Below are 18,904 nucleotides of genomic sequence, written 5' to 3'. Positions count from 1 at the left end.
AATTGTATTGGCATTCAATCAGTGCGCCTTTTCTCGCGTCATCGTACACGTTCTTGTAGCCATTGCTACAGTTTTTTTGGCGCTTGCACGTTTATTGAAAATGAAAAATCTAATAGGGTCTTAACCCTAGAACGTTGCACTGGGGTACAAATGTACCCCACGCCTTCTTTGGAGCGGTGTGAAGACGAGAATTTGGCATTTATCAACCTGGGACCCTAACCATAATTCAATTTAGAGTTCCTAAGAGTAGGAAAAGGTGGTATAGCCAGTTTGCTTATAGCCTTCGTGAAAACAGGTGTCAATGTTGGCATGGGGTGCATTTGTTTGTTGCCGTTAGTGTTTCGTCAGGTTTCGTACTGTCAGTGTAAATGTGACTCTTGACAATACCAGTTTAAACATTTGTTGTTTTACTACGTAAGTAACAATCAGTATGATATAATCGTTTTTAATCATTTATTCAAGAAATTTAATTTAATTTTGAAGTAGAAAAAAATCGTTCTCATTTTTGCTGATTTTTATTGTTTTATTGTTTATTTTTTATAGTTTTCCTAAACAATGGCTCGCTAGTACAACTTACGCACATTAACTGCTGTAACAGTAACGTTGTGTGTTACCAATGCATTAATGGTCAGAAATATTTTTTGCAATTTCCACCCCATTTCATGGTATTTTCCAAACCCCGATTTTTAAACTTCCACTCTTCCAAATAATTGCACTTTTTCAAAAATATCGATATTCCATTTTATATAGTTTCTAGACCTTTCTTTCAACATTTAGAATCATTTGATTTTTTCAAATCGGTTAGTTATAGTAATTTTTGTGACAAAAGTCAAAACCGTGATTATTTCACTTTTTTATGTTTAAACCCATTTATGTATCATTGATTCAATAAATTCCATACTTTCACTTACACACCTGTTTTCGCAATTAACAAACGAAGAAAATGATGTATTATACATTTCTTTTGTTTGGATTTTTACCTGCGAAAATTGCGATGCAACGTTCTAGGGTTGAAGTATATTTAACCCTAGAACATTGCACGTGAAATCAGGTGTCAAAGTTGGTACATTTGTACCCCAGTGTACGGTTGCCGTTATTGTTTCGTCAGGTTTTGTGCCGTCAGTGGAAATGTGACTCGTGACAATACCAGTTTAAATACTGGTTGGGAACAATTAGTATTATAAAATCGTTTTCAATCATTTATTCAATTAATTCAATCTAATTTTGAAGTAGAAAAAAATCGTTCTCATTTTTGCTGATTTTTATTGCTGTATTATTTATTTTTTATAGTTTTTAAAACAATGGCTCGCAAGTATAATTTGCGCACAGTAACTGCTGTAACAGTAACTTTGCGTGTTACTAATGTACTACTGGTCAGAAATATTTTTTGCATTTCAATTTTCACCCCATTTCGTGGTATTTTCCAACTCGATTTTTCAAATTTCACTCTTCCAAATAAGTGCATTTTGTCAAAAACATAGAAATTTCATGTTATGCCGTTTCTAAACCATTCCATAGTGGAAGAAATCCGACCAAAAAGGCAATTAATTGGAAGCCGCTGAAAAAGTATGACAATATATAGACCAAAAGTTGCGGATTTTTTAGGAAATAAAATGCAATCAAATTTGTTCACCACATGCACCTGAGGCCGGCTTCGAAGATCCGCAACATTACCGGTTGTCATCTAATCAGAGTACAAAAAGATACCCTTAAAGTTGCGGAAAACTGCAACGATGAAGATGCAATCAAATTTGTTCAACACACACACTTGTGACCGGAGAAATGGGGCTTTGAAAATTCGGAACATTACCGGTTTTCATCAAATCTGAGGTCTAATTCAGAATCCGCTGAAAAAGTACATAGAATTATACCCTCAAAGTTGCGGAAAACTCTAACGACCAAGATGCGAATTTGTTCACCGCTCGTCTTTGTGACCGAAGATATGAGGCTTTGAAGATCCATAACATTACCGGTTTTTCATCAAATCAGGCGCCCTATCAGAAGCCGCAGCATTCTTTCAACTTTTAGAATCATTTGATTTTTTTTCAAATCGGTTGAAAATTCGCACATCAAAGTTATAGTAATTTTAGTGAAAAAAAGTCAAAATCGCAATTTATCACTGTTGTTTTTGTTCAAACCAATTTATGCATAATTTATTTAATCAATTCCGTACTTTCACTTACACAGCTGTGTTTGCAATGAAAAAACGAAGAAAATGATGTATTATATATCTTTTGTTTGCATTTTTACCTGCAAAAATTGCGATCAAGCGCTTGGGGTACATTTGTACCCCAGTGCAACGTTCTGGGGTGAAAAACGCAAGTGCAACGTTCTAGGGTTAATTATTTTGTGTTTAACCCCTGAAATAGAAAACAAAAATCAATTGTTAGCTCAAAAACCTGTTTTAATCCACCTAGTGGTGCGATTATGCCTTTCTGATTTGTCCAAACTACGATTCCATAGCTGGTTATGTTCAGTATAATGGTGGAAATGTATATTACATATTCAGTACGATTTGCACATAGTACATACAATGGATCGACAGCCACGATGCAAATCAAAGGGATGATGTCAGAGTGAAAGCTCAGCTGATCTGCGCCGACTGCCCGCTTTTACTCTGACAGGCTCCATTTGATATACTGCAATCAGGTTTCTCGCATCTGTAAGTAGCCTAAACCAATACAAGCCGGGATCATGTTGACGATTTTTAGAGCGAACGCATAACCTTTCTATATGAGAAAGGCAAAAATGTGCCAAAGTCAATTTCCGTCAATTTTTTTTTTAAATTACATCAAATCTCAACGTTTCATGCATTTTAAGTCATTCGGCATCCAGAATACAAATTCGATTTTGAAATTTTCCCTTACTCCCCCCTTTGAGAATATTTCATTTCAGTTTATATGGGAATTTCCTGTGTGGTTGCCCTCCTCAATCCGTAATTCCGCAACCAGAGTTCCAATCAACAAAAAATTCAATAGCAGCCGATGGAAAAATTGTACCTTTCATTAGAGACTACGTTTGTGCAAATCGGTCCAGCCACCTCTGAGAAAGAGAGGTGACATTTTTTTCCACATACACACACAGACATTTTCCGATCTCGACGAACTGAGTCGAATGGTATATGACATTCGGCCCTCGGGGCCGGGATTAGGTTGACGATTTTTGGAGCGATTGTATAACCTTTCTATATGAGAAAGGCAAAAACGTCTTTGATTGTAAAATGTAAAATATTATTACTACAGATTATACAAAAAAGAAAATGATTTTTTCAAGAATAAAAAGTCCTATGCTCCCCAAAAAAGCTGACATGACCCCCTACCCCCTGTCGTCACAAATCGTCACAAAATACCAAACTCCCCCTACCCCATATAATGCTACGTCATTTATGGATGGACCCCACAAAGTGTTTGATTCATGGTTAAAAATCTCACTCGGAATGATAGAGGATTATTTCGGGAAAAAATCGTTCCAAGTTATTATACTTGTTCTGTAAACAACATTGTTGTCTTTAAATTCCTATTAAATTTGGCCCTCATACTTTCAATCAATGAGTTTAAGTAACCTTTTGGAAGTAAAGCGACGAAAGACAGCATGTTTAATTGAGTTCTCGCTCATTTCTCGAAAAAAAAATAAATAGTTAACATCTACGGGTTAGATCATTTGTGATGCATTTTTAAAAATCAGCTATTGCCTGTTCCGTCTATAGATAGACTTTAGTGCACATTTTGAAAGCAGAAAAATAAATATTCACACGTTAAACTGCACGGAGAACAGCAAATAAACAAACCGATTATCTTTTGCACAATCCTACAGAGGGCGTTAAATGTTGTTTTTGTTAGCCACTGCAAGAACCAAACTATGGTAGATACGGTGTGAGCACATTTTCGTGCGACAAAATTATTTTACTGTGAGTCTATTTGGGGGTAAAAATCACAATAAATCAATAATGCATTTCTTTCCATCAAAATAGAAATTTGTAATGTTTTTTGCGTTGCGTGCAATGTATTTGCGTTGCGTGTAAGACGTCAAAACCCTACAAAAAAACTAGTCCTACATTCAACAAAACGTCGAACAAAGTGAATCAGCGTAGAACGTTTGTTAAACAAACTTTTCTGCTAGGAAGTGCAAAGTTGATGCGAAAATGGATATGCCCCTACCCAAAAAATTGCAAAATGGTTGCTTAACGAATTCCAAACAATGCCCAAATAATTCCATAGTTGCTCGGTTAAGAGCACACAAGATTTCGCAATCAAACTTCAGAAGTCAGGCGAAATCAAAGATGACGAAATAATGGTCTCTTTTGACGTAACCGCCCTATTCCCGTGTCCCTGTAAAAGATTCAATTAACCTCTTAGAGGATTGGTTACTACAACAGAATAACAATAGTCTATGGAAAAGCAAAGTGAGATCTTATCTTAAACTTACTCGCCTTTGCATGGAAGAACATTATTTCACATTCCGAGGTCTTCTATAAACAAACTAAGGGTGTCCCTATGGGTAACCCACTCTCTCCTTTTCTTTGTGAGCTTTTCATGGCAAACCTAGAAGAATGTTTAAAGATGAAAAATTTGTTGCCAGAACGCTGGTGGAGATATGTTGATGATATTTTTTGCATTATCAAAAGGAGAAATTTAACATCAGCATAAAATGGCAGCATTCCATCACATGGTTCATAGAATGCTTAGTTTACCACTCAGCGAAGAAGCAAAAATTAAAGAAACAGAATTTATTTTCAAAATTGGCAGGCTCAATGGATATCCAGAGCAAACTATCCAATCAATAATCAATAAAAAAAAGAAAAAAATCAACAAGCAATCTCTCACAACATTAACCCCATTAACCGAGAATTTAAAAATGATAGCAGTAGACTTCAACAAAAATACGGCTTATCCACTTAGACATAAATTAAAAAAGTTTGGTATGGATCTTGTTTTTAGTAGTAGAAAGTACCAACTTAAATCGATATTAGGATCCACTAAAGATCCAATTGAAACTCTGGGAAAATCTGGGGCATACAAAATTTCTTGGTCTCATTGTGATAAAATTTATATTGGACGAACTAAGAGAACACTAGATATTCGGTTTAAAGAGCACATCGCTGAAAACACAAAAGCTTCCAAGGAAGCTGTTAAAGTTGTACCATTTCACTTCAAATCTAAGGTAGCGGAACATTCCATTTCAGAAAAACATGATCTGATTACCGAGGATATAAAAATTCAACGTCAAACTTCTAATCCATGGAAATTGAATGTCGCTGAGAGCCTAAAAATTTTTAAATAACCCCCTTCGTCTTTGCTCAATCGAGATCAAGGGTAACGGATATACATGGCTTTTCCAAACATTACCCGTACGCAAATGATCATCTTCACACACCTAAGTTACCTAATTTCTACCTGTCTTTTCGGTACATGAAGCGGTACAGAGGGTATTTTCTTCATTCTGATACAATACACTGAAGAAGGCTGCAGGTCGTAGCCGAAATACGTATCTGTAACAGAAAAGTGCAATTTTGCATTTTGTTCATCATAGTGGAATTAAAACGGAAGACAACGGTAAAAGTGTTTAATATAACGTTCCACTAAGTCGCTCAAAACAGTGCTTTGTTAAAGCGTCATAAGATGCCTTCCGAAGTATCGCTCCCTTCGAAGAAATAGTACTGCACGCTGGCAGAGAACATGTTCCGAGCTCTCGGGCTCGTAGTTACAAAATCGACAAATGTCAACTTGACTTTTGCCAATTTTTTCAGATGATACTTAGCAGGACAATGTCCCGTAAATAAACCTGTGATTATACGTAAGTCTTTGCGTTTTAGATCCATTAGTTTTTTGGCTCTCGTTGTATCTGGATGTATGAATTTCTTAGCTTGTCAAGCACTTTCTACGTTACGCCAGTCGTTTAGTAGTTGGTCTCTTGCCCAAGCCGAAAGTTCTAGTTTAATGGCACAGGTAGATATACCAAGAAATGGTACTGGTCCAACAAACATTTTTGATGAACCACTTTATTTCGAGTTGTCAATTATTTAAATTCGTCTGGAAAAGCGAAATAATTTGTTCTTTGACGTGATACACTTATGGTTTCACTTTTCCATGCGTTTAGACTGTTGTACCTGCATATTTTTATCTTATTTTCTCTTATACTTACTCTAATTAAAAATGTATGCCACCTTTAATATTTTTTTTGTTTCCACCAGAAAGCTAGAAATATTCTACAGAGAAAAATGTACTCATATCTGTTAGTTAAGTGAATTTAGTGTTCTTTTAGATGTAGATTAGTTTCAAGTGTTATTATTAGTGTTTTTGTTGATTTTCATAAAGAAGTAAAAACAAACATCACTATTATTATCATCGAAAACACCAAGTTTTACAATTCCTCCTTCCCTGAGTGTACATATTATAACAGAAAGCTGTGGAAACCTGTACCATGTTAAAAATCTGTGCGGCACATTGAAAATCAGTGCACCTGGCATCCTTGATTATTCGTTTTCCGTTATTCGAAAACGAACCCCTTTCGAAACGCATACATGCAAGTATAACAGTTACTGTTCTACTATGAGCGAATGAACTGAAAAAACGGAACCCAAAAGGGAAGTAGCAATATTCAAAGTTGTGGTGACGTCATCGTTTACATACATGCCATGTATATCACTGAAACTGAGTTGAGCCACATTACGCTAGGTAGAAGAAAAATTTCCCAACCTTGAAACTTGAGAAATTGCTTTCTTGGTATTGCTATGTTGCTTAATATTCTGTCGTTTCTATAAAAATGTATAAGCAAAGAAAATAACAATACACACTACGGTTTATAGTTTAAAAAGTGGAAAAATGTTCTTGTGTACAGCATCGCACTCCTTTTTAACGAATGTAAATTGCTGTATTCAGCTTTTTGTTGGTGGCTGCGTTCCCAAATGCGCACCCCACTTTGACAAGTCGTCCGTCCAATGTCAATTTTGACAAATCATCAGTCTTGTCAATTTTGACAAGCCGTCGCTTGAGTTTCAATGTTCACATCACGGTAGGCGTTCATTTCTGTTCTCAACTAAAACGTTAAACGTCAAATTAAAATTTTGTATATTTTTCCGTGAAAATAAAAAAACCGATTTCCTTTCGAGTCGGCACAATCGAGTGAATTGAGGTGTTTGTTTTGTGGATCATCTCTAATTCAATTCGCCGATTGATATACTGAGAAAAACAATTATCAGCGACACTCGATTTAGTTGAAACAAATAAGCCGGTTGAATTGCAACCGATTTCGTCATTACAGCTGCAATCGTCAATTTTCTATGAGATTGTTTTTATCGCTTTTCTAGTTTGGCTTTATTCTTTTTTACGACGAATGCAAGATTCGTTCGGGCTTACTTCGAATAAGGGTGGTTGTGATAAATGGTTAATTTTGATCGAAAATCGCCCATCTCTAAACAAGGTTTGCAAATTTACTGTATTAAAAAAGATGGAGTGCTTTTCCGGGTGATTTTGCACCGAGTTTCGTTGGTCATATCGTACGTGATGAATTCATGTAGGAGCAGAAGCTTGAATCCCTTAATTCTCTCGACACTCATAGTAGCATCCAAACAACTGAGAATATGTTATAAATCTATTAACCAGCCTACAAAAAGATGCGCGAAGCGATTGATATCAACGGAAAAGATTATTGAAAACAAACTAACAAATTTTAAATTTGACGTTTAACAGTTGAGAACATGAGCAGGGTAGGTTAAAGTTTGTGACACTGAAGGCTTGTCAAAATGGACACTCCTGTCGATTTCTCAAAATTGACACTGGACGGTCGACTTGTCATAGTGGGGAGCGCATTTGGGAACGCAGCCACCAACAAAAAGCTGAATACAGTAACATAATTTGTATTTAGGAATCAATTACGTCACTTACAAAAATTTGGAAAATTTTAAAATTGAGCAGACAAATATTTCGGTTGTTTTAGGTGAATGAGTGAAACTAAGAACAGTTGAATGCGTTTATTATAGTTATTGATAAGCTTATTGATACGGATCCGCCAGGATTTATCTTTACAGTATTATAGCACCTAACCTTTTTAGGTTAGGTTGTATTTAGTCCATGTATTGAAAGAAATGGATCAATGAATGATAGAAATTACTATAAATACATGCCATGTATATGTGAATTAGGAGTAACTTCAACACCATTTACGGCGATACATGATGTACGTAACCTAGAAAAAGCTGACTGATCCTGACCTCTGTGAGAAAATACTGGAACTAAGATTTGGAGGTTAAAATTTCTTATTGAAATGAGGTTATGGATGATTGTTTTCTTTGCTGTCGCCAAGCTGTCTGAGAATCTGCGCAAAGTAAACAAACAGCGAAATTTGTTCATACATGGGAAGACGTAAAGAAAGGTCAATAAACTTTAACGATATCAATGACATGTCAATACATAGATCCGAATTTTACGTTTGTTTCGTACTGTATTTCTGAGTAAAAAAAATACACATCTAGCTAAACAAAGGTTGAATCTAATCATTTTGTCACTTGAACTCGAACATAACACGAAGAATGTGTTTATTCTTGCTCATTGCTCATTAATGTTTTACCTATACTTTTACCTTAAAATATCGTCTAAACAGGAAAGAATTATCATGCGTGTAGGAATAGTTCGCAGCCAGCTTGTTCTCAGATTCATTTTACAATTATTAACATCACTCACGTTGCCAGACCTGCTTCAACTTTCATCATTAGCGGAACCATTGCAAGAATTTCACGCACAGCACTCTCTAATTTTGGGTAGTAACTATTTTAGTAGGGCTATCACTGATCTTAGGTGCCTTGGGCCTTATACTACAGTCTTGGCTCGTTTTGCTACCACTGCTGTCCAGCGGTCGTTTCTGGGATGCTGCAAGTAGAGACTGTCCGGTGGGAACGGCCGCGTTGCCAGAAGTCACCGACGCCACCGTTGGGATTTGTGCCCCCGATGAGTTAAAACGTTTCAGCTTTATCGTTTTTTTCTGTACAACAGTTGACACTACTTTGCTAGATTCTTCCTCTACCAAACGCTCGTTGCCCGACGATTCCGCTCCGGGCAAGTACTCTTCATCTTCCATTTCCTCCTCCTCGAACTCAGCATCATTGAAGCTGTCATCGGGGTCTATAATCAGCTTACCTGTGAAATAAATAATTTATTCGTTTTGCTGCTTTGGTAGAAGGCAAACGGTAACTTACCATTCAACGTAGGAAACTTGATGTCCGGAAGCGGCAACACACTGGGATTGTGCTTTTTAATAAGTTCTTTCAAAAGATTTGAAATATCTTCACGTTTTTTCGTCACAGTGATTGTGTCAAACCAATCTTGTAGTTTGATCGGTATACGGTAATCTTTGATAGGATCCTGGATTGCAAACGAAACGTGATAAAGTTTAGGAACATGAAAAAAATCGATCGAGACAAATTACCAGGAAGAAATGTTCAACGTATTGCAGCAGATAGAGTCCACAATCAGTAAAGTTGTTTTGCTGCGGCACCTTCACACAATGACCGGGCATGTTGTTTTTGTTGAATACTTTTGGCGGTTTGTTGGGCATCTTGCTCTTGTACTCACAGGTCAAGTAGTCTCTCAGCGTAGCAACAACTCGACTCCGCGATGCTCCAGTCAACGAATCGAAAATCAGAATGATAGGCCTAAATAGTTTACAAAAATAAAACATCAACCACAAACACAAATTTCAGAGAATTCGGAACATACTGTCTCACTGGTTGCTTTCCATCGTTAGGTTCCTCGTCCGTTTCTTCCATATCACTAGCCAGTTCGCTGTCATCGCCTTCTGCCTCATCTCGTTCGCTCATGTCATCATCGCCGATATTGATCGCCTCCAAATCGCGTTTTGATACCGGTGTAATTGTAGTATTCCCAATTTGCAATGTGATGTTTTTGTTCTTCTGTACAACTCTTTTTCGCTTGATTGGTGTTGGCGTATTACTATTAATCGAAACTGGCATATCAAGTCCGGGGAAGCATATGATGGCTAGAAACCAATGGGACTGCTCATTGATGGGAATAACAACAAACTCCTTCTCGAAAATGTTTTCCTTTTTTGTCCAACTAGCAACACGAGCGTGTCGCTTCTGCGATGCAGTCAGTTTCTGATCCTTGTCGTGACCCCGATGCCGCGTACCAATCGTAGTTAGCCGTTTGTAAAAGAATGTACTGAATATATGGACACTTCTCCGTTCCTCGTCTTTCAGTAACTCTAACTTGAGATAGTTCAGATAAAAATCGATTATGATATCATTCAAATACTGGTCTATGGCTAGACACATGTAGTCTTCCGTATTGATCGAGATTCCACCCTTGCCTTGGGGATATATAAGAATTTTTCGAATCTCTGCCAGGTCGGCGGAGTTCCCGCTTGTGGTGCTGTTAAAAATATGCAAACTTATCATATTTGAGTATCATACAAAACTCACAATACATACTTGTTTGGACTGTTCTCCGAGCCCTTATTACCGTTACAAGAGCGCAATAGAAGCTCGTTAGCGTCCCGAGCGGATATCTCCTCAAGTTTATCTGCCAACAATATACTCTTCACGATCGATTTCGATTCTTCCGTGATTCGGTCCATCACTAGAGCAATTCGCCTGTGGCTGTCATCCACACGACTAACCGGATTGAAGTACGGTTCTGTTTTACAGAAGAATTAAAGGGCATTATTACTATCTAATATCTTGCACTATTACTAAAACATATTTTACTCACGATTTTCATCCGCTTGTCCCATTTCTAAGCTCTCGCGGATGTAAACGCCGCATGAAGGGAGCGCGTATAAAAACATCACATTTAACGCTTTCGAAAAATGAACTATCGCCTTTACAATCTCGTGCAACTGTAGATCCAATATACAGTTTTCATTCGGTCGCTTCACATTTGGCGCTATGATACGCACACCTCGCGAAGATATTGTTACCTGGGGAAGCAAAAAACATTAAATATTTTTTGTATAGGAACGAGTTGTATGAGTTCCAAGAAAAATCGGAATTCTATTTTTTCCATTCATTAACTAGCGAATAAGTTTGTAGATATTTTTGTGTGATAATTCCATGGTAATCCGGAATTGTTTGCTTGCTGAATTGGTCTAGTAATATTTTAAAGAATGTCACCAGGATTGACTTTCATGAATAATCCTGAAAATATTGCATAAGCTCCAAACGTATTTACGAACAAAAAAATCAAATACGATGTTCTATTTTATATTCAAAATTTAAGAATGGCATTTGTGATAAATAATCTAAACAGAGAAGCATTGAATTTTGTACTTCCGCCCACTTAAACTAGTCAAAAAATGAGCCGAAGGTCTCGCCGTCTTTTTTCCGGAATTTCGGCTTAAAATTCCGAATCGGAATCGTATGTCATTTGGCCGGAAATCCAGCGAAAATCAGCCAGAATTCCGAATCGCTTTCCGGGTGCATTTTACTAAGCGGTGCGTGCATCACCCAATACTAACAATAGCACACGTAGCCAGACACATGCCGATTCAAAATAGGGTTATCAGTAGGAAGTTTCGATTCTGGAACACTTGAACCGATTGTTTCACGCTAGCTAATAATGAATAGAATTTATATCCCTGTTTACAAATGACAAGCGTCCCACTGTATATAAAACGACAAATGAATTACCTTTTCAGACGTGTCGTACTTCAACGTTCCGATGCGAATAGTACGGCACTCCAAATGCGTGATGAGACCATCCGGCCTATTTTTGATATCGGTTACATCAATCCGAGTTAAGTCTGAAAAGAAAAAATAAATTGTTCGTGGATTAAAAATTAAACATCATTGAGAACGTAAATAATTTTATCCCATACCGCGTTTACTCATATTTTAGCTAGTTTTCTGGTCAGCGGAGGCGGAGTACCAACCAGAACAGAACTATGAAAACCAAATATACACTAGTCAAACCACCGATTCTCTTGCAACACAGAACCTAATTTTCACGAAGTTTCGCTCCGAAACACGATTTTTAACGCGTTAACCAATAATACTTCAGAAACTCGTCGCCAAACGCAAGAACACAAGCCATAAAACCTGAAATGACTTTTAAATGTCGGCACAGTACCAGAAAAACGACGATGAAATCCAAAAAACGATGTGTGTGTGGCAGCGATTGTGAGCCAAATTCCAATATGGCTGACAACGAAATGTCACATTTCGGTGATTGGCTCAAATTGAAATCACGAGGGGTCCATCTACAGAGTCTGTGCAGGAAACATCAGGTAAAGTGCACGGAGAATTTTATATACGCACCGATAGCATATTTTGCTTGCTACATGCCTCTACATAAAAACAAAAAATATATAAAAACATAGAAAAAATTGAAACTATGCAAACTGCATGTGTAGCGGCAAATTTCGAGGCAAAGCTTTTGGTGGTATCCCAGTCAAGTAAAAGGCGGACGAAAATTGTCAGGCGAGTTGAAAGTTTTGACGTTTGCGATTAAGGGGGATTTTCATATAAACGATCAAAATCATAATGATCCTTTGCGCGCGGTTCAAAAATAAAGTTTCATTGATAAAAGCTTCAACTTTTCTTATTTTGAAGATTTTATTTTAGGAATGATATTTTTTTTATTTAAGGTTCAAAGAACTTTGGGTGAGCGTATATACGAATTGAACGCTTGATAGTATGAGTTGGAAAAAGTATTTATTACACACTAAAAGAAGAAAATCAGTCGATTTGTTAGATTATCACGATTCAAATTATGTAAAAAAGTTGGTGGAAAAACAATTGACCGGGCGGAATGGTCCTTTTGAAAAAGTGGCGGTGATTTTTTGACACACCACCAAACTGCCGTTATACGCATATTTGTCCCATGCTCTACGGGATTCCCTATATACATGGGACAATTATGCGTATAACGGCAGCAAACTGCGCTGGAGCACGCAACACAACTACGTAATGAAAAAACCACAGCCACTTTTTCAAAAGCACCATTCCACCCGGTCAATTGTTTTGCCACTAACTATTTAGTATAATTTGAATCGTGATATTCTAATAAATCGACTGATTTTCTTCTTTTAGAATTTAATAAAGCTTTGTATGGATAAACCGGCGGCAAATCTGTACACAATTTTTCCTACGCATACTACCAAATCAATTCTTACGCATGCTCATCGAAAGTAACTTGAGCCTTAAATATATTTGTTCATTTGGAAGATATTATCGCGCGAAGTCAAAATGTTTTTTTTCAGTTGGCGTCCCGGATTGCAAGAGAACAGCTGGATCGATTTTCATGATAATTAGAAGTAATTAAAGTAATTAAAAATAGCAAAAAAGAATCAAACTTTTTAGATTTGGTTTTATTTGATGTTAATATCATGAAAATCTCTTACCATCCGGGACACCAACTGAAAAACGTGTCGATTTTGCGCGTTAATATCTCCCAAATAAACGAATATATTTTAACGAAAAAATAACATATTTTAACAGTCTACAAACTAACAAAAAGTTGATGTTTTTAACATCAGATCTTTTTTTAACCCTTTCATGCACAACTTTTTTCTAGTGCGTTTAGTGTTCCAAAACTATTTTTCTCGGAAACGGTGGAACCGAGAAACCCGAAAAATCTTTTTTCATAAAATAGGTGCTTCCCTAGCAGTGCTAGAAGTTGCTTAATTTTTACTATCCAATGCTCATTGAAATTCTTCTAACATATTTACAATAGAGCAATTTCGTGAAAAACGTAGTCGAAGACAATCTAAATTGGAGGGCTTTACCATTTTTCAAGAATATTTTAAAATATCAAAATTTAATTTTTCATCATCAACGTAAACTGTCTCTGGCAGCGCTGCTACATCGAAATTCAATCTGGCTAATTACAATAACTTCAGTTCTAGAGCCTATACTTCCCTAATATACATCTTATCATTCAAGAGGCTAACGACATGTTCAGGCGTATCATCCAAATAATATGTGGAATCGTTGGACTATATGGGTTAAAGTTCGTGTATAATATTTTTATTAGGGTTGTCACTGTTAGTGCTCAAATGAAAAGAAATAGTCACATTTATTGGTCTTACTTGTTATTGTGAGCAAATCTTGCCTAAAGCAAAAGTAATACCTGTTTAAAAACATTGCTGTGTATAAACATGGGCATGAAAATGTTTTGTTTTTCTTGCTGTGTGAAATGTGTAACAGGTAAATCGTTAGTGCTTATTTCTCGAGAAATATTATAGATGAAAATCATCTTGGCCAATGAAAGTAAATAAACAAGTTCCGGTCTGACAGAAACATGACGGAACGGCTTCTGCCGGAGTATTTGATGTCTGGGTTGATATTTGTTACCATTCCGAATATTTTCGGAAATACTAAATACTAGAAATACTTTCATATTTTCACACTCGAGCCAATATAAGTGGCTCGAATTTGAAGGCCATCTTCTAGCATTTCCGAAAATCGATGCTTTATTTTAGATTATTTAGATTAAAAATTGGAATCTGTGTCTGGTGAAACAAGGAGCCTCTAAGTTGAACAGTGAAATAAGTTTGGTGATATAAATGATTAAATTATTACTAAATTAATAATAATATAGCTATGGAAAATAATAAATGAGATGTGTCTTTTTCAAATGATACTTCATTCGGGCCGCCATGACCACCAAATCACCACAACCACTGAAAATAGTTCAAACGATTAATCCATAAGAATTAAACATCACTTTTATGTTCGAAATTTTAACTTTTCTCAATTTTTTTATTCATCGAGTAACAAAAGTGTTTTAACGTTTTTTTCAAGTGGGATTTTCTGACAACTGAGTTGACGTACGATTCTAATTCTTTTTTCAATTACCTCAGTTCTCGTTGCAATTTCATCATGCAAAAATATACGCATGAACAACGTCTCCAAATTTTGCGATTATGAATCAATTTGACCGTTTGGTCAAGCAAACTTTTCGCAGATTGCATTATCTTTTCAGATGTGGCGTGCACACTTAATTTTTTCTGCCGAATCTCAGCTTTTTTCGCATCTTTTGCCAAAATCTCAACAGCTGAGATCTCTGTAAACATTTTTTTTTGCTGCTGAGATCTCACTATAAGTGCCATTTGATAGCTGAGACTCGGATTATATTTCACCGAAAATCAGCAAACAAATCTGATTTTACTAAGTTTCTAAATTTGCTGACTACACGGCTGTTGGAAAATTACCGATCCGAATTGGGTGCGTATGATTGATTAAATGGGTATTAACGAAGCTGAATTCGTCTAGATAAAGACCAACTCTCAAATGGAAGATATAATATGCAGTTGGGTGTTGCATCGCTCCTTTCTCCATTACCCTTACACCTCCCACCTTCATAACCAACCCCCCCCCCCCCCCCTCCTCCCTCGAACACCATCATACCCGCATTCCCGTCATCCACCTCGCATTCCCGTCATCCACCTCGCGTCATCCACCACCAATAAGAAAGTAATAGCCATTTCTACAATCATAATGTAGCTATAGCCTTTCTCGTTTTTCCAAAATTGAAAAATGCACAGTCGCACCACTAAGTGGATTAAAACAAGTTTTTGCCTTTCCAATATAAGGAAAGGTTATGCAATAACTCCAGGGCCGAGTGTCATATACATTTTGGTTCAGTTCTCCGTGATCGCAAAATATCTGTATATATGCTTGTGTCAAATAATGTCACTCAATTTTCTCAGAGATGTCTGAATCGATTTACATAAACGTAGTTACGAATGAACGGTATAACGCTCCCATAAGACGCTATTGAATTTTTAATTGACCGGACTTTCGGTTCCGGAGTTACGGGTTAAAGAGTGTGGTCACCCAGCAATTTCCCATATATACTGGGAACTTTTTTTTCTTTTTTTTTCCTTTTTTATTTCGACTATGTTAGTCACATTTTCTTTTTTACATTTTAACGACATTCAATTAGCTAGAGATTACTGGGTAGGGAAAGTTATGAAAATTAGAGCCATAGTACTCAAGTGAGAGCAAGGATGTGAAGTAAACAGTTCGGAAAACTAGAAGTGGCAGGGTCATTAGAACAGGCTTAATATCGTACGGGCTTAATCTTTGTCTTCTGTTAATGAGGGTCGAGCTTAGGCAGTATAACTACGAATCACTCGAGTTCACTAACATGTGTCCTGGTATCGATATACTGTCGGTATATACTGGTAACCTTATGATGTCCGAATGATGTAATATATATTCAAATCGGTTCAAAATTAGTTGTATTTTCGGTTCTAGATCACTAGTGGCCAATCAAAGTAGCTTTGAACACATTGGCCACCTATGACGGTTCTTGATGCCCCCGGGAAACTCGCCAAGTCCCTGAGCTAATGTCACTCCTGTTTCCCAGAAAACTCTTAACCGATTTTTACAAACTTGATTTCAAATGAAAAATATAATGCTCCCGTTGACTGTTATTGAATTTCATTCAGTTCTGACTTTTTGTTCCGGAGTTACAGTGTTGCGTTTAATGTGGGTGAAGAGTAAACATAAGTGCAATAATGAGGTGTGAGACGGAAGTGTGTAGCACGCATTCAAAAAGACAGGAAGGTGTGAACGCACCCCACCCGCGATGTGTTGTCAATCGCGAAATGACGGCAGCACTGGAGCTGTCAAACAAAAAACCAAATGGGTCAGAAGTTTCTAGGGCCGGCTGAGTGCAGACGCGAACGGGGACGACCGTTGAGCGATGTGTGTTCTGGCCAAGCACTAGAATCGCTGTGCACAAGAAACGAACGCGAGGTAGTGACAACGGTTGAGCAGTAAGTCTGTACAATGCCTCCCTTTCCTCTTGCATTTTGCTTCGGCATGTTTGGGTCAGCTAACCTTTTTCAATTGGTTGGTTATTGCGGTCACATAGGAATTTCTCATCTAAACCGGTACAATCGTAATACCTCATAGGTTAAAAGTCTAATGAAATGAACATTAAATTACCTCGATTCGCAGGCCTAGATTGCTGATGGCGAATCAAAGATTCTTGGAATGTATTGTCCACAATCAATAATTCCGGAAGTCCTGGGCTCCGGGCATATTCCAGGATTAAAGCCAATTTCGGTGATAACTGAACCAATTTTCACTGAACGAGTCTCAAATGGAAGATATAATACCCAGCTCCCTCCTTCCTCTCAAACTACCCCGTCCAACCACTGTGCGTCGCTACCGATGAACACCACATGTCATTTACTATCAAACATCATCACACACAGTGAATGATGACACCGCGAGTCTCAGTGACGACAATTTTGTGGAATATTCGGGAATGTTCCTATTTTTGTCGCGCAACATGATGGAGCCCTGCATAAGCGATCGAAACCAGTTGATGCAAACAGTTTGTTTTCTATTTTCGATCTGGCAAAAGATGAACTACCGAAAGTGAAGTATTATGCAACGATATGATACGATTCCGATACGATACAATTTCAATAAGAAAAGATTCTACTACGATATGAAACGATATTATTCCTTTCCGACGGCGATAACTAGGCGGATTTCCACTATTGCGAGGGCAGTGAAAATGAAACCTCGCAAGTGAAACATCAACAGCCTCAACAACCAACTGAAACAAGTGTCATTAAGGATCCGAAATTTCGAGAAAACATTTGCCGCAACAACATTTGGAAATGGCAATAAGTCTTCAATCCATTTCTCACCAACGACATTAGTCACTGTTGAAGGTGATTCCAATCTAAGAAGCTCTCGACAACCAGCGGTCACTAGCTTAGACGTTTGTGACTATGAAAACGCTGCCTACGATAGCATCAGCGATATTCTGTTGAATATAAATTGGGACGGAAACCATCTTAACGAAGATGTGAACGATGCCTTTTTCTAATATTCTTAATTATGTAATTGACCAACATGTACCAAATGGAACAGTTTGCACCAGTCAACATCCTCTAAGGAAATCAACAGTACCAAGACGATTAATTACTGCCAAATGGGCTGCATTTAAATAATTAAATTAAATAATCTTGAAACATAAGGCACTAGCAATACAAAACCATTATGTTATATTATTTTCTCCGTTTTTTGGAGCTAGTGTCAATCCGGCGCTAGCTTAGTCCGTTAACTAAGTTAGTGTCGGATTCTGATGCGACGAAATCGGAGCGCAAATTCCATAACTAATTATAAAACAATTACTTTCAACTCAACCACGAATACAAACAGCAAAGACACCTGTGGAACGTCAACTGAATCTAAACAATCCGGGCTACAATTTTGTATGTCATTTTATGGAGTTTAATGCGCCGACATTAAGCAAATCTGCTAACTTCTCCGACAAATTTTCAAGCCTTTTTTTGACGAGTGCCTTACACCACAAGTCGCTGTTGCCACATCAGTCAAGCTGGTTGTTTTAGACACTATGGATTCGCCGACGTACTGTAAACCGATGTCAGGCGAGGCGTTCTCAGTTTAACCTTATGGACTAATCTGCACAATTTCTCGTTACATCCAGTATCCCGCAAAGAAACCACCACGGCCCAATAATATTTATACTCTATGTTGATGACGTGAATATACTACAAGGACTTCAGCTTTCCTTCGTCGACGACATGAAAATTGTTCGAGAGATACGGGAGTTAAACAATACCGAATTTCTCCAAATAGAACTAGACAGCATCAGGATGATTCTAACCCCAATCAAATTCTAAATCAGCACGTTTGCAAGCAAATGTCATCCGCTCCAGGTCAATTGACGTTGGTTCGATTTAGGGTTGTGGTACCGGTAGTACCGGTACAGAAAATCCCGGGAATACCGACCCATTTTTGGTACCGTAATACCGGTACTGGACAAAAGCCAGTACCGGTATTTTCGGTACCATACAATTTTTTATGAATAATATGTGGACTCTCTAGGGGGACCTGTTTCAAAATATCGGTCTACAAGATGACTTTTAAATATATTAATTGTCTTCTAGATAAATCGTTGAG

General features: G+C 37.3%; 1 protein-coding gene across 6 annotated transcripts in view; it reads right to left on the bottom strand.

Moving 5' to 3' along the window:
* Window positions 1-7,954: 7,954 nt before the first annotated feature.
* LOC131692588 (histone-lysine N-methyltransferase 2D) overlaps window positions 7,955-18,904 on the bottom strand; it is a 34,709-nt gene continuing 23,759 nt past the window's right edge. For all 6 annotated transcript variants that reach the window (XM_058979725.1, XM_058979726.1, XM_058979728.1 and 3 more), the window contains 7 exons: window positions 11,639-11,751; window positions 10,722-10,929; window positions 10,442-10,646; window positions 9,711-10,382; window positions 9,421-9,646; window positions 9,191-9,356; window positions 7,955-9,131 (listed from right to left, as the gene is read on the bottom strand). In XM_058979725.1, coding sequence (XP_058835708.1) covers window positions 8,746-9,131; window positions 9,191-9,356; window positions 9,421-9,646; window positions 9,711-10,382; window positions 10,442-10,646; window positions 10,722-10,929; window positions 11,639-11,751 — 1,976 coding nt within the window. In that variant the 3' untranslated portion in view covers window positions 7,955-8,745. The remainder of the gene's footprint in view (window positions 9,132-9,190; window positions 9,357-9,420; window positions 9,647-9,710; window positions 10,383-10,441; window positions 10,647-10,721; window positions 10,930-11,638; window positions 11,752-18,904) is intronic.

The sequence above is a fragment of the Topomyia yanbarensis genome, chromosome 3 (assembly GCF_030247195.1).
Source record: "Topomyia yanbarensis strain Yona2022 chromosome 3, ASM3024719v1, whole genome shotgun sequence".
Lineage (NCBI taxonomy): Eukaryota > Metazoa > Arthropoda > Insecta > Diptera > Culicidae > Topomyia > Topomyia yanbarensis.
This window is presented reverse-complemented; position numbering and strand designations above follow the sequence as displayed.